The 16,728-nt window shown below is 51.2% G+C and overlaps 1 protein-coding gene across 38 annotated transcripts in view; it reads right to left on the reverse strand.

Moving 5' to 3' along the window:
• Positions 1–16,728, reverse strand: part of DTX2 (deltex E3 ubiquitin ligase 2) — a 39,652-nt gene that overhangs the window by 21,596 nt on the left and 1,328 nt on the right. For 2 of the 38 annotated variants that reach the window (XM_085016779.1, XM_085016765.1), the window contains exons 1-4: positions 13,737–13,852; positions 3,260–3,341; positions 3,017–3,160; positions 524–879 (exon numbers count right to left, since the gene is read on the reverse strand). In XM_085016779.1, the coding sequence (XP_084872905.1) occupies positions 524–791 (268 nt within the window). In that variant the 5' untranslated portion in view covers positions 792–879; positions 3,017–3,160; positions 3,260–3,341; positions 13,737–13,852. Of the gene's footprint in view, positions 1–523; positions 880–1,015; positions 1,073–1,803; positions 3,161–3,259; positions 3,342–7,096; positions 10,398–11,703; positions 11,911–12,405; positions 13,642–13,736; positions 13,853–16,728 lie in introns of those variants that run through there. The other 36 variants (XM_085016780.1, XM_085016766.1, XM_085016778.1 and 33 more) reach the window with 31 other exon arrangements.

Below are 16,728 nucleotides of genomic sequence, written 5' to 3' on the forward strand. Positions count from 1 at the left end.
ACTTCCATATGCTGCGACTGCAGCCCTAAAAAAGCAAAGCAAAGCAAAGCAAAACAAAACAAAACACACGCACACACCCACACACAAAAGAAACAAGAAAGTGAAGTAACCTGCCCAGGTGCACAGGAAAGTGAAGTAACCCGCCCAGGTGACCCAGCTATCACACAAAAGCCAGAACTCAATGCCAGGCCCTCTTAACTAGCATGCCGTGCCACCTCCATGCTGGCTGGCCTGCCTGCCGCCAGCCAGACCCTCTCAACTCTGCCGACGCAAGCATGTATTTCTGGTTTGGAAGACAAGGAGGAAAGGGGCTGGGAGGGCCTCTGCACTGCATCCACAAGACACCCTCTACCACTAAGCAGGTAAACTCACACCTGTGTTACCTATCACTCACAACAGCCGCCTCCTGACTGTTTCAGGGGCAGGAGGACCCTCAGCATCAATTCTGTGCCCTCAACACCTAGCCCAATGCCCAGTCTGAAGCAGGCACTTAGACACATACTAGAGGCAGAAAGTGTCTTACCAGTGTCCTGGCGGAACTGCGTCCAGCTGGGGAGGTCGATGATGTAAGGGGCCAGCGAGGGGTCAGCTTGGCCCAAGGGGATGCTGTGGGCCAGGCTCCCCAGCCCAAAGCGCTGGCCCTTCTGTTGGACAAACTGCTGCTCTATGTAGCTGCAGACAGTAGCACTGTAAGGGTGCCAGGTGCCCAGCCCATCCTGCCATTCCCACACGGCCACTGCCACGGGGCTGGTGTACACCTGAGCCAGGGAAGGGCTTGGGGCCATGGCCATCTTCCCCAGGACTCCCTCTGCTTCCTCTGACAGCTTCAGACCACTCTGGGCTGGATTCTCAAGTTCATTGCCAATGCTTCCAGGAGACCTGTAAACAAGACAGACAAGTGGTTACCAACATGCATGGTGGTCCTGCCCAAGTCAGCCTCCGTGCAGGGAGAAAATCATGCTTTTCCACACTTTCTCCCTAATACCTGGAGGACACTGTGAACCAACTATCTAACCTTGTCTCTGCTCAGGCGGCCAGGAAGAATTCAGAGTCAAGCAAGCAGACTCTCTCCCTGTACACATGTTCAGGAAGACACAGCAGGTGAAGTTCTTGGTGGTAACTGTCAACCTTGCTTCTATCCTTTCACTAATAATTTCCCTCTAGCCCAACTACTACGTGTATAGTCTTGTTTTTTCTTTTTAGGGCCACACCCGAGGCATACAGAGGTTCCCAGGCTAGGGGTCCAATAGGAGTTGAAGCTACCAGCCTATACCATGGCCACAGCAATGCTGGATCCGAGCTGCATCTGTAACATACACCACGGCTCATGGCAACGCCAGATCCTTAACCCACTGAGCAAGGCCAGGGATTGAACCCGAATCCTCATGGATACTGGTCGGGTTTGTTACCACTGAGCCACGACAGGAACTCCCTGTATGTATTTTCATGAGTCACCCCCAATCCTTCGTGGCCTGAGGCCACAATGCCCCCTTACACCTGTGTGAGGACTTCACAGTTTCCAAAGCAGGTTTGTTTGCAAGATGTACTAACACCTGCTATGCTAGGAAGTGGGGAAAAAAACAAAAACAAAAACCCGTCTCAGAAAGGACCAGAGGCTCGAGGACAGCCAAGGGGTCAATGGCAGAGCTGAGACTCAAGGCACAGGGGGTCCTAGCTCCCCCCAGAGCCCCCTGGGAGGCACCATGGATGAGAGAACCCCAGATAAACATTACAAGTCCCATGGCCACTGAAGCCCGCCCACTCCGGCCCCCTGCAGCCCACTCCCTGTCAGGCCTCGCTGACCAGCAGTCAGGTCCACAGAGTTAACGCCGTCTCCCAGTCAGGCCTGCCCGGGTGCATCATTCAGGGAGCTTTCTGTCACATGAACTTCTCCATGGTTCCGAGCAGAACCCTAGCAGACACCCAGCGGGTCCGCCTGGTCCATAGCTGTATTGCAGCCCCGCACAGGCCCTGCAACAAGCATGTGTTCTACACAGCTTAGTGCAGAGCACAGGTGAACGGAAGGAGACAATGATTCTACACGAGGGAGAAAGGGGGTCTGCGGACACACCACACCACAGCCGTCCCCAGCGCACCAGCTCCTGGAGTGCGGGAGGAATGAGACCAAAATTAAGGACAAACACCAAATGGACTTGGCTGGCTGAAGATGAACAGTCTGACAAAGTGGTCCATCTCGCAGTGATGGACAGGAAACCAAGGATCAAAGAAGTCAAGGTGTCTTACGGAAGGTCACACATACACTGCTAAGTGACAAGAGAGAGAAAACCCAGATCAACCCACTCTGATGCCCATTCTCTTAGACAGGAAAGCTCAGCTTGAGCTCTACCTGGGGTCCCATTTAGGCAGGGGGTGGCAGGAGGCAAAGAGAGAGGAGCTCAGGCCCTGAGCATACGTCCACCTAGGGCCCTGGTGCCAACCGCGTTCCCAGTCACATCACCTGCTCCGATTCCCACAGAGCCCCTTTAAGAACAGACATGGAATTTGGTCCCCACTTCGCAGATGAGGAAACTGAGGCCCTGGTAGTTGTTGTGACCTGTTTCCATGACTGCTAATGAGGTTGGAACCCTGGGCTTTCGCTGCTGTCCCTGAGACCGCACCTCGGCAAGGTTTCCGTGAGAAGGCCAGGACCACCCACCCCACAGGGAAGGCAGAGCGGGAGCAGCACGTGAAAAGGAAGAGCCATGGGCTCTGGCATCCACACGCCCCGTACTTACTCCACTCTACTCGCCGTGGCATCTGATGAGGTTCCCAAGCCCTCCAATCTGGATTTCACTTGGAAACGGACCTATCAACCTCTATTCTGAGCACTCTTCTGGGGAATTCAGGCAGAGAGGTGTGGATCCAGCAGCCGGCACAGCACCAGGCACATGGTGGGAATCAGCTTCCCCCCTCCCTGCTCACCTCCGCCCCAGCACTTCCCTACCCCACAAGTCCGGGTGAGGAGTGGCGGCCCAGGGCGGCACCGAACCCGCAGGCGATGAGTCAGCCACCGTACCTCCGAGCACACCGTGGGGCGGGGGCTGGCAGAGCTGGAGCCGCTCCAACAAGCACACACGCCACCCTGGAGGACTGGACCCGGGATGCCCTCGCAATGGCTGGCTGGCTGGCTGATTAGCTCAGTGGCTGCAATTAGAGGACTCTGTAACCACATCCAGGTACAAATCACAGGACTGGTTTCGGGGCCAATTACTCCTGAGCCCGGACTTTCCCCCGGCACCTCCTGGCAGGCATCGCTCACCTCGCGGGCAGCAAGGGCCTCCCGTGTACCAGCATGTCCACACAGCCCCAGATGAACCCACTCGGAGAATCTGCCAAAGAGTCTGAGAAATACATAAGGTTGAGAACTTCAGCTAAAGCTTTGAAAGAACATGTTTGGCCTCCAGACCCGCAGGCACACACCACAGTCCAAGCCCTGTCAGGGTACTGGAGACCCAGGGATGAGAAAAACATGGCATAGGCCCCTCCATGACCAGTCACTGGCCCCCACTAATACCAAGAGGCCCCCACCTCCCGTCCACTTACAGCAAATTCTAGCAAGTGCCAGAACATTTGGAGCTATCACCCACCTCCTAGCCACTGATCCTGCTGGTGCATGTGTCTCAACTCTCATCCTTTCTACCAAGTACCCCCCTGTGCCCCGCAAACACACCCGTCTTGCCAGACTCGGCCGCGGCACCTGCTCCTGAGCTTTCTGACCCACATGCTCACCAGGAGGAGCTGATCCATCCTCCTGTGCGTCCTCACTGCATATGCCACTCATTTATTGGTTTCAGAGTCTGTCCCCCCACTCCCAAACTGGAACAGGAACTCCCTGAGGGCAGAGCTGGGGCTGACCCAAAGCCGGGACTGCTGCAGCCCTCCAAATCCCAGAGACTCTGGAACACACAGGACAAAAAAGGGGGAGCACCTTCTGCTCCAGAGGCCTGGGGCACGTTTGGGGTGATGCCCAGAAACACCCACTGATGTTCCACTTGAGCACAGCAATTACACACACGCAGCGGCCATGTCAAGGCACTTATTCTCTGCTACAGCCTCAGCCATCCCCAGGCTGCACTTCAAAAACCTAATTTGTTTCAGCTCCTAATGATAGGGCTATTTATGGTGTTCTTAATTATGAAAAGTATTATTATTCTAATTGGCCATGGAAAAAAGCCTCAATCTGGGGGCAACCTAAATTTATTCCACTTTTCAATAGTGGAGTAAAGAAATTCTTTTTTTTCTTTTTTTTGGCCATACCCATGGCACAAAGTTCCCAGGCCAGGGATCAAACCTACACCATAGCAGTGACCTGAGCCACCATGGTGACAATGCCAGATCCTTAACCCACCAGGCCACCAGAGAACTCCAGGGAATTCTTAAATAAATCATGGTACATCTTAATGGCCAAATATGAGTCTTAAAAAAGGTAAAAATACAGGAGATGTGACCATACATGCTAAGTTCTCAGGCAGGCAGGTGTGCCCTTTTCTGGGGACCTACTATGTGGCATGGACTCTGCTTGGTGCTCTTGTCATCTTTCAACTGAACCCCAACTGTCCCTGAAGGTAGAAATTATCCTCATTTTATAGATGGAACGGAGGCCAAAAGAAATTAAGAATTTACCCAAGGTCAGGTGGCTGGTCTGTGATATCATGAAACCCATGTTCTTTCTACCTTGTATAAACTAACTTTTAATTTTTTAATTTTTATTTTTTATTTATTTATTTATTTTTGTCTTTTTGCTATTTCTTTGGGCCGCTCCTGCGGCATATGGAGGTTCCCAGGCTAGGGGTCGAATCGGAGCTGTAGCTGCCAGCCTACGCCGGAGCCACAGCAACGCGGGATCCGAGCCACGTCTGCAACCTACACCACAGCTCACGGCAACGCCGGATCGTTAACCCACTGAGCAAGGGCAGGGATCGAACCCACAACCTCATGGTTCCTAGTCGGATTCGTTAACCACTGCGCCACAATGGGAACTCCTTAATTTTAATTTTTTAATTTTATAGCCACACTCACAGCATAGGGAAGTTCCTGGGCCAGGGACTGATTCTGAGCCATAGCTGCAGCAGTGCCAGATACTTTAACCCAGGCACCAGGCTGGGGATCCAACCTGCACCTCTGCAGCAACCTGAGCTGCAGAGACTGAATTCGCACCACAGCAGCAACCCACATGGCTGCATTGACAACTCTGGATCCTTAACCTGCTGGATCCTTAACCCACTGCACCACAAGGGAACTCCTAAAAACTAATTTTTAAAAGGCCAGAAGGAACAACTCTGGCATATTACTAGGAGTAAAGGAATTATGACATATTGTTTCTTTACCTCTTTCTGTACTTGCAAATGTTTCATGACAATCATATTACTTTTTATGATCAGACCAAAGTTATTAAAAAAAAAAAAGAAAAAAATTATCAACTTTGACCACAAGAAAAACCATCCTGCCTCCCCTGGTCAGATTTAGTCACAAACCCCCATGCACAGCCCTGCAGCTCCGAGGCACAGGGGGATGCTGCTGGTCTGCCAGCAAAGGAGAAGAGTTATGTGTGTCCAAAACGAAATTCTATTCCCAGGGGATTTAGAAAAGCTTTAGAACAAGATCTGAGCTGGCACAGGAATCTGTATGAAACCCATCTTGCCCAATTGTGGGCCTCCAGGTGGGGGAACCACACAAATGGATCACTTTGCAGTTGCGGCCTCCGGGAAGAAGGCCTGGAGCGTGGGTTTTTAAACTGGTGCCCAAACTGCATGACTGTCACTGTGCCATTTCCCCACTCCAAAGCCCATCCGAAAGATGGAACAGCCTGGCTCAGACTCGAGCTGGGCAGTTCACCCTTGGGTCTGGCCTCCCGCAGGGCTGTCCTCCCTCTGGGGTCTGGAGTGGAGGAGACTTGCCCTTGGCACATGCTCCACTGAGTCTCCACGTGCTCTGTGACCTTGGGACAGTCACCTCCCCTTCCCTGGGTTTAGTGCTCAGGCCTTTTATAAGCAACAGAACCCTTTTCCCAATGCCCATCAATACATAAAACGCAGAAACTTGGGGTGCTCTTCAGGAGCTGGTCTCCATTCCTACTCCCAAGGGGCCCGGGAGCTGCCGTGCAGGACAGGGGCATCCTGAGGAGCACGGATTGAGAGACTGGCGGACTTATTGCCCTATTTTTTTTTTCCTCTCATTTTTGGCCGCCCCGCAGCACATGGAGCTCCTGAGGGATCAGATCCAAGCTGCGGTCTTGACCTAAGCTGTAGCCGCGGCCACACTGGATCCTTAACTCACTGTGCCAGGCCAGGGATCGAATCTGTGCCCCAGCCCTGCCAAGATACTGATGATCCCGTTGCGCCACAGCGAGAGCTCCCCAGCCCTATTTTCTCTATCGGGCGCTTTCTGAGAAGCATGGACCTACAACTCTGCACCCCACCCACCAACATGGTGAGCACAACCTGTAACCTTCAAAAGACTGGTTATGGGGCACTGGCCAGCCACGGGGCCACTGTCAGGAAGCCTTGCCACAGACCCGGCAAAGCCGGATCCTGTGCACAAACACATCAAAGAAACAAATGCTCTACTTTTATGAGACGTGTTTGTAACACAAATTAAAAAAAAAAAAACAATGGAGTGCCTTTTTTTTTTTTTTTTTTTTGCCTATCAAAGCAGTGAAAAGAACTTAAGTTCAATAACTCAGTGTGACAGGAGTACGCAGAGGGGTCATCCTGCTGGGAAGGATAAACTTTTTCCAGAAAACAGTTAAAAGGTATCAAGAGGTTTAAAAATGTTTGCTTGCTTTGACCCAATGATTAAGAAACCTATTGACGAGGATTAGAGAAACCCCTTGACATAAAGATAGTCCCCACAGCACTAATTTAACTAGGTGAAAGAGAAGCAGAGAGAAAACTCCGTGGAAACATATCAAACTGCTAACAATGGCTGCCTTTGAGTGGAGAAACTATAGGAGACCTTTGGTTCAACCTCCCTATGTATCTGGACTTTCCACATTTTCTAAAGTGGGAAGGTATTACTTCTGCTATCGGAAACAAAAATGCCCACCACTTTCAAGATCATAAATATAAACCAAACCACCAGCACCACCAGAACTCACCTTCACTACTTTAAATGGCTGCTCCCCTTCCGGGGGGTTTCACCAACAGGCCTTGTCAAAGTACCACGGCACCCCTTTGCTAAGAAACACACTCCCCACCCCTGAGTTCCAAGAAAATGGAACACACCACCCAGGTGCCCAAGCTATCACAACAGGGGAGTGCTGCGAGGTGGGGCTTTCATCTAGAAAAGAGGCGGCTCAAGCCAGTGCCACCCAGATTTCACCAGGCTTCTGAGGGATGGAAGGAACTCACACACGACTTGCCCCTTGCCCTCGAGGCTGCTGGAAGGAAAGAGACAATTCCTTTTCTGGGTGGTGCCTGCCTTGGGCCCTCCAAATGGGGCTCAGAAAACCACACGGTGGCCAGGGGGCAGGCCCCAGCAACCTACAGTTCCCCTGTGGGCAACCTCCTCCTCCTCCAGAACCAAGAATCTGCCTCTCCCTCTTTGCCAGGAACAACCTAACCGCCCACAGGTGGACAGAGGGCAGAGCCCTGGTTCCCACACCTACCCTGGGGCCAGAATGGGGGAGTGGTGGGAGCCATGGCACAGGCAGGGGTGGTAGTCACACCACCAACCAACCAAGTTTACTATGTACCAGCCACTGTGCTAAGCATCTTACAGTGTTGGCATTCAGTCCTGACAAACCTGCGGAAAGAGTGTTATCTCTGTTTTACACATGAGAAAAGCAAGGTGAAATATAAATAACTGAGAAGTGCCTTAGAATCCACAGGTATAAGCACACCCAGATCAGTCTGCAGGGGGATAAGCTGATGTGGACGAATCGGCCTGCCAGGTATGTCTGCTTGGCTTACACATATTTTCATTTTTGCAAACTGAGCCAATGTTTAAAAACTGGAAAATTCACTATCAAAAAAAAAAAAAAAATCCAGATTTCCAGCTTTTCTTGAAAACCAGAAAAGCTGGCCACAATTGCAGGCCTGACCCAGATTCGCTATCCATCCAGCAAGGACTAGCTGCACCACTGTGGTGGCTGGAAATACTCTCAAGGTTACCACGGTTACCATGACTTCCCAGGGCAGGGCCAGCAAACTTTTCCTGTAAAGGCCCAAAAGGTACACATTTTAGGCTTTGCAGAACATAGGCTGCCTGTTGCAACTACACAACTCTGCCACTGTAGTGTGAAAACTGTCACAGGCCACACGTAAACTAACCAGTGTGGATGTGTTCCAATAAAACTTTATTAACAAAAACAGTCTGTGGGCCCCCAAGCCATGGCTTGCCAACCCCTGCCCTACTGCCTCCCCAACATCTATCACTGTGCCCACACCGTCCTAGATTGAGAAAAACTTCTCTAAACCTGTTTCTCTATCAAAACATGGGAGAGCACTTGTGCCTCTGACTGGCTTCCCCGAGGACATGCCTGCCCTCAGCAGACCTGTCAGTCTGCCCAACACCTGTGCAGCAGCACAGCAGACAGCATCTGGTCGGGGCCCCCAAGGAAGCCCAGCGGCCTCCCAGAGCCACACCTTTTGCTGCATCAGGGAATCAGGCCCTGACCCAGCTCTCCTTCACCTCTCTCTCTCCACTCCCGTGACCCTCATCTGTTCCCACGGCGTCAATCAACCCCTGCACACAGATCATCCAAATGTTTCTTCAGATGCCCTGCCCGAGTCCCTCAAGCCCTCTGCTCCAGCCATCGGCAACTCCCCACCGAGAGTATCCATCCCACCTGTCCACTTACTCATCGCTTAATGCCCAGCTCAAGACTCTCTGCCCTGGGGAATCTTTCCTTCACTCACTCCTGCCTAGCAGGGAGAAGTGGCCTCTTCTAACCATCAATGTCCATGAGACACCTGAATACAATTTACGTACTTGTCCCCTCCACTAGGACAGGACTCTTTAAAGGCAAAGATTACGGTCAGGAAAAGATTTTTTCAAATGAGACACAGACACTGTCTATAAATAAAAGGTACATTTCACTGTGTTAAAATTAAGAATAGTTGTTCAGGAGTTCCCATTGTGGCTCAACAGTAATGAACCTCACTAGCATCCATGAGGACATGGGTTTGATCCCTGGCCTCGCTCAGTGGGTTAAGAATCTGGCATTGCTGTGAGCTGTTGTAGGTCACAGACTCGGCTCATCTGGTGTTGCTGCGGCTGGGGCATAGGCTGGCAGCTATAGTTCTGATTCGACCCCAGCCCAAGAACATCCACATGTCCCATGTGTGGCCTTAAAAAGCAGAAAAAAAAAAAAAAAGGTTGCTGAATAAAACATGCTTTAAAAAAAGTGGAAAGTTACAAGCTTGAAAAAAATATTCACAATAAGCACAAAGAATTTAAATCAACAATATATAGGAGTTCCCATGTGGCTCAGTGGGTTAAGGATCTGGCATTGTCACCACTGTGTTTCTTTTTACAGACATGGCATGGGTTTGATCCCTGACCCGGCAACGTCCACGTTCTGCCAGCATGACCAAAAATTTTAAAAATAAAGGAATATAAAAACTCCTACAAATTAAGTTTTTTAAAAAAATCCCCAAAACACTAAGAACCCCACAGTAAAAATCAGCAGAAGATGTGAACAAATATTTCACAGGAAACACACACGCCAATAAACTTATGAAGAGATGTCTGACATCAGGGCTTAAGGACATAGAACTCAAGATCACAAAAATGCCATTTTACAGCCATCCCATTGGCAGAAACAGAAAAAGTCAGCCTAGATCAAGTGTGGAGCAAGTGCAGGGCCCATACTCTGCCTCTGGTGGAGAGAAACCTCACACACCCACCTCAGAAAGTCTGGCAATATCCATGGAAGGTAAACATTTACTCACTCTATGACCCAGCAAAATACCACCTCTCAGCTCACGCCCCAGAGTGGGTATGTTGCACGTGGGCACCAGGAAATATGTATGGAAATGCTCCACGCAGCCCACTCGTGACAGCAAAAACCTGGAAGCAACAAAGTGCCCATCAAAGGAAGATCAGATGCATAAACTGCGGTTTGTTCACACCATGGAATATCCTTCCATACTCCAAACAAATGAACCACATGACATGCAACAACATGGACAAATTGGAGCCATTGTTTTTACGTTCCTTAGAAGTACACAGATACCATAAACCTACATAAAAATGAAAATGAGGGGATAATAGTTATCTCAGGACGAGACTGGGAAGAAAGATCAAATGGTTGAATGTGTATTTTGTACCAAGATCCTGGCTTTTGTTGCGGATGGCTGAAATGCAAGCGTTTACGACAGTTGTTAAAAGTAACTTAGGTGTGTAACTTGGTCCCCATACTATACAGTGGGGAAAAAAAATTTAAAAAAAAAAAAGGAACTTAGGAAATAAGTTCCAGCCCTACATGAACAGTGATCAGCGTGTATCAATCTAGTCCTCTGTTCACCTGAGATAAAAATGAAAACAAACACACAGAAGCGACTGTTTAACTCATCTCTGCATCTGCATGCCAAGCACAAGCCCTGGCACCCACGTCCAGGCCCACGCGGAAGGAATGAGGGCCGCTTCTTCCTCGCCCTTGGCCCCATCCTGCTGGCCTCTTGGGTACCTCCCACGGGTCTGAAGCCAAACTCCCCTTCCTTGCTCATCCCCTCCTCCTGGACTCCCGGGCTCCACTCTGCCCCAGGCAGCCAGAGAAAAACCAGGGATTCTTGCTCTTCCTCCACCTTCTCGCCCACGGCCCAGCCTATTCTCACCTCCCTCCTCACCTCCACAGCCCCCACCGCAGGCATCTGCTTGGGACCTTCAGGCCCTGCGCCTTGCTAAGTACTCTCTCCCAGCTGGCTTCTCCCAGCCCTGGCTCCCCTTCTAGCCCACCTCAGGGACAGGTCCAAGGTTGAGCTCCCAAAGTACAGTTCTGACCCTCTCTCTTCCACACCTCTCTGGGCGCTCTAGAAAGCTGTTCACATTCCTTGGGTTGACACTAAAAGCCGGTCACAGTCTGGTCCCTCCCTGTCAATGGTATTGGCCAGCGCATTCCTCCTCATCACCCCCTCCCATCCCTCCCAAAGAGCTTCAAGGATGACCTGTTACCCCATATACCTCCAGTCTCCCCAACTCTGTGCCTCAACTCTACCCAGAATCCCAACTCACTTGGCCACCCATCCTTAGCTGACCCACATTTTCAAGACCCTTCTAAACACCCCCAGGATGCCATGATGCGCCCCCTTGAAAGAAAACCCCCTCTTATCAACTTCCAAGCATTCTGTCTTCTGCAGCTGTGTCCATTCCATCTCTGATGAGACCAGGGGCAGCCAGAGGGCAACGGACCTGTCTACACCCCTCTGCCAGAAGGTGGAATGGTGTAAGGAAATGGTCACAAAGACAGTGATCCAATCTAATCCATTCCACACTTTCCAGCCAGGGTGCTCACTTAAAATGCCCTTCAGGGAGTTCCCTGGTGGCCTAGCGGCTAAGGATTCAGTGTTGTCACTGCTACAGCTTGGGTTCAATCCCAGGCCTGGGAACTTCTGTGTGCCATGGGCATGGCCAAGATAAAATAAAATAGAATGTCATTATTTTAGACTACTCTAATAGTCTGACTATTCTTCTGATAGTCTTTCTGTTACCCTGAGCTTTGGCATGGCCCACAAAAGCCCCCACACTCAGCGATCTGCCTACCTTTCCAGACTTCTCTGCTCCACACCCACTCGCTGTTGCTCCAGTCACACTGAGCTACTTATAGTGGCCCAGACATGCCAGGTGTCTTTATGATTTTGCACATGCTTACACCTCTGCCGGGCTTCACCCCCAACTTCCTCGGTGCTACTTCTTCTTCACAACTCGTCTGGAAGTATCATTTTCTGGAAGCCTTCTGGTGCTCCCCTCCTGGGCAAGTAACAGTGGGGGGGGGGGTGCTCATTCACTCCTCAACATGTATCACACTGACAACACCCTGTCACTGCTTATGGTTTGTTTATCTTTTCCATCAGATAATGAGCTCCCGGAAGACACAGCTTTTGTTCATCACTGTACCCCCAGCACTGAGCACAGGGCCTGACACAAAGGAGGCACCCGCTAAAGGTGCATGCAACACAAGAAATACAAAAAGACATACAAAGTTCAAATGCAAAAATCGTGACTTGTGTCCTTCATCCCATAAAGCATGCCTGAAAGCAGAAACCATCTTCTAAGACGGGTTAAACAGGAGACGCCACTGGCAAGAAGCCACCTGAATTTATTTGAGACAGGTAGCAATCGACAATCAACTCCCAGGGCTCACTTTCATCCTGGGGACCTCAAATGCCACCCTCCCCAGTCCCCACTTTCTCTAATGAAAATCAGATTGGGAAGTCAGCAATGTGAAGTCCTTGGGGCGCTCACCTTTTCTCTCTGGAGAGCTGGCACGACCTGTGCCTTCTTGATGGAGATACCAGATCTTTAGGAGGAATAACTTGTCTGAGTTCCCATCTTGATTTAAAACACAAACAACAAAAACCGGGCAAATCTGAAAGGCTTGCTGACTCAGCGACAGAAATTCCAAGGCACTTTTGCCAACAAGGAAAATGATCAGGTTTTAAACTGAGCAGTTAGGGAAAACGAATGCACAGATGTTGGGTCTGTGTGCTGTGGCTGGGGACTGGAAATTATCCGATTTATTTTCCAACAGCCTGGGCAGAGCAGAAGGTACAGTAGTCTCCCTCTGCCCACTCGACAATCAAGGGGATGATTTAAAAAAAAAAAAAAAATTCCTAAGCCCTTCCACAGAAAGGCCTGAAAGGACTTTGTAAGCCCGTCTGCAATGCAGGCAGCCAAGAAATCAACACACCAGAGAAGGTAAAAGTTTAGCCAAAGTCACACAGCAAACGAACAAGAAGCCTAATTATAGTTACCCTGAAGCCTAATTATAGTTACCCTGATAGTTTAAGTAAAGCCTGATCCTGGCTACCAGAAAGTCCGCCTTCTAGAGCTGGAGCGGGGCTAGCTTGGCAGCAGAAATACTCTGAATTTCTTAAGGTCAAGCGTCGGTGCACACACTATTTCCACTGCTACTGGCACTTAGAGAAGAGGAACCAGCGCGCAGGACTGTAGCTGTCTGAGAAAGGGTAGTTCCAGCAAAAAGTCTTCTAAATTCTCTTCTCAGCATACATTACGCCCTCCCCCCGAAAAGCGACCCAGGGTCCCAGGAGATAGGCACTTCCTGGAAGACGGACCCTACTTGCGACAGGAAAGCAGAGTTAGGAGGCAAACTCCTCTCAAGTATAGTCTCCGACTCCCGTGAGTCGTCCACCAGGAGGCAGACGCCGGCGGAACCCACACCCTAACCACACACCGGGTGGCAATATCACCACCGCGTCCTCCAGGTCCTGTGGGAAGGGTTACACTCCTCCGGACGGACCCAAACTCCCAGAGTCTGCGCCCCTCCCCCTGCCAGCCCTGCGGCTTGCACCTCGGCGTTCACTCTCCCACACGGTCCGGTCCTAAACTCCCAGCGGCTCGCAGTTCCCACAGCTCTCGCCTCAGGGGCCTCCACCCGAAGGCCAGCCCTCACAATCCCCCCCGGACCCGACCCCGACCCCAGGGCTCGTCTCCGGCCCGGCCCAGCCCTCCCTCACGCCCACGCCCGCCCCCTTCCGGTCCCAGTTCGGCTCCTGCCCCGCGTCACCGGGACCCTAGCCCTGTCGAGGAGCAGGTGGCCTGCCCGCCCCTCTCACCGAGGCTGAGGAGGGAGAGAGGGGAGGCGAAAGACACCGCCGCACTCAGGCTGCAGCTCCGGCTCGGCCTGGGCACGGCTCCGGCTGTGGCTCCCACTCTAAGGAGAAGGCAGTCTGAGTGAAACTCGGCGTCGCAGCTTCCTTGCGTTCCAGTGCGCATGCCCAGGAGGCTGGGCCTTCTGGGAAATGTAGTTCCAGCGGGGCCGCGGAGGCGGGGCTGAACACAATATGCACCTGTTGTGGGGGTAGCTCTCCCAAAAGAGCTTCCTATCTAGTTAGCGAAACAGCCACTTAAACCCACAACTACAATAGTATGATAAATGTAATAAAGGAGTGAGAGCATAGAGAGGAGTACCTACTGGGGGCAGGGACGGATCCCAGAGGAGGTGACACCTGAATTGGATTTTGAAGCCCCTATAGGAGGGTTTGCCAGATGGACTACCCTTGCAAAGGATGAAAGATTTGAAAGTGACCTATGCATTCAGGAAGCAGTGAAAAGTTCTGTTTGGAGAAGGCAAAGGATGAGTAGACGCCTAATTTATCCCTCCCCCTCCTTTCCTCTTTGGTAACTCTAAGTTTGTTTTAAAGCATTGAATTTTAAAAGGATACCCTTTAAAAAAAAGGGGGGGGAGTTCCCATCGTGGCTCAGCAGTTAACGAACATGATTAGCATCCATGAACACATGGGTTTGATCCCTGGCCTCACTTAGTGGGTTAAGGATCCAGCTTTGCTCTGAGATGTGGTGTAGGTCACAGACTCAGCTCGCATCCCACGTTGCTGTGGCTGTGGCATAGGCTGGCAGCTGTGGTTCTGATTGGACCCCTAGCCTGAGAACATCCATATGCCTCAGATGTGGCCCTAAAAAGACAAAAATAAATAATGAAAGAATACCCTTGTGGGGAGTTTCCATTATGGCGCAGTGGGTTAAGGATCCGGTGTTGCCAGAGCTGTGGCATAGGTTACAGCTGAGGCTTGGATTCAGTTTCTGGCCCAGGCACGTCCATATGCCTCAGGTGCAGTAAAAAAAATAAATAAATATGATACCCTTGTGGCAGGTAGAGGATATGGAATGGAGTGGGGAGACCGGTTTGGAGGCTGTTGTTGTCGTCCAGGTCAAAGGTGATGAGGTCTAAACCAGGCTGGTGATTAATCTTTCAGTATCACAGACCTTCTTTACAAAGCTGAAGAAAGCTATTCCCAGAAAAATTCTCAGCTGTGTTCACACGTGTGTATGCACACAGACATTATTCTTCTTTTTACAGCTGTACCTACGGCACTTGGATGTTCCAGGCTGGGAGTTCAATGAGAGCTGCAGCTGCAGCCTTTGCCACAGCCACAGCAACATCTGTGGATCCGAGCCACATCTGCCACCTATGCTGCAGCTGGCAGCCACACCAGATCCTTAACCCACTGAGTGAGGCCAGCAACCTAATCCCCATCCTCGGAGAGACAATTTCAGGTCTGTAATCCACTGAGCCACTGTGGGAACTCCCACACAGATGTTTTGCATATGTTCCTGGAGGTTCGAAGTCCTTTGAATCTTGGACTCCAATTAAGTAGCCTTACATAGGGGTTCCCACTGTGGCTCAGTGGATTGTGAACCAGACGAGTATCCAGGAGGACACAGGTTCAATCCCTGGCCTTGCTCAGTGGGTCAAGGATCTGTCATGGCTGTGGCTGTGGCTGTGGGGTAGGCTGGCACCCGCAGCTGCGATTCGACCCCTGGCCTGGGAACTTCCATATGCCGCGGGTGTGGCCTTAAGAGGGGGAAAAAGGTATTCGTACATAACCTAATGTCACTCAGACTTTATCAGGGATTTGAGGAAGATTCAGACCACTGGAGATGGCAAAAGAGCCCTCTCCCAGCCTTCAATGCAAACATTTCATTTTATAAAAGAGGAGGGGGGTCCAGGGGGACTGACCCGCCAAAGGCTAGTGAAGGAAGGGAAGGAGCACACAGCAGGCCCAGTTTCTCATACCCTGGACTGGGATGCCTCACCACCCAGGAGCTGACTTAGAGACACAAAGCCAGAGTCTCCCAATTATGCCTGGAACCAGCCCTCTCTCAGGAAATGAAGGATAGCATTTTACCAGTGCTTTATGCTAGACGACTGCAGTGGCTACGCTTTAGGATGGGGCCACTTCCCGCCCCCTCTCAGAGTCTGTTTTCTCAGCCATAATCACCTACAGCATTTCTGAAGCAGGCCCCAAGCACTTGACATGTATCGCCTCACAGAATCCTCTCCATCATTAGCCCCATTTCGAAGGTGCGGACACTGAGGCACAGAGCTTGAGCAAGGTGTCCGAGGCCACATAGATGACAGCTGGCAGAGCTGGTCTTTATATGGAGGGAGCGTCTAACTCCAGACTCGAGCACCCCCATGTGACCGGCCTCATTGCAGGGAATGGGGGGTAGCGCAGACGAAATGGTCTGAAGCCTTAGAACAGCATTTCAGGAGTTCCCTTTGTGGCTCAGTGGTTCACGAACCCAACTAGCATCCATGAGGACGCAGGTTTGATCCCTGGCCTCGCTCAGTGGGTTAAGGATCCAGCGTTGCTCTGAGCTGTGGTGTAGGTCGCAGACGCCGCTTGGATCTGGCATGGCTGTGGCTCTGGTGTAGGCCAGTAGCTACAGCTCAAATGGGACCCCTAGGCTTGGGAACCTCCATATACTGCAGGTGCAACCCTAAAAAGACCAAAAAGAAAAAAAGAAAATCCTGGAGTTCCCGTCGTGGCGCAGTGGTTAACGAATCCGACTAGGAACCATGAGGTTGAGGGTTCGGTCCCTGCCCTTGCTCAGAGGGTTAACGATCCGGCGTTGCCGTGAGCTGTGGTGTAGGTCACAGACGCGGCTCGGATCCCGCGTTGCTGTGCCTCTGGCGTAGGCCGGTGGCTACAGCTCCGATTCAACCCCTAGCCTGGGAACCTCCATATGCCGCGGGAGCGGCCCAAGAAATAGCAACAACAACAACAACATAAGACAAAAAGACAA

Source organism: Sus scrofa, chromosome 3, assembly GCF_054392235.1.
Source record: "Sus scrofa isolate SSC_HxYL_T2T_F1_AM1 chromosome 3, Sscrofa_HxYL_maternal_Yorkshire_Landrace_v2.0, whole genome shotgun sequence".
In the NCBI taxonomy this organism is placed as follows: Eukaryota; Metazoa; Chordata; class Mammalia; order Artiodactyla; family Suidae; genus Sus; species Sus scrofa.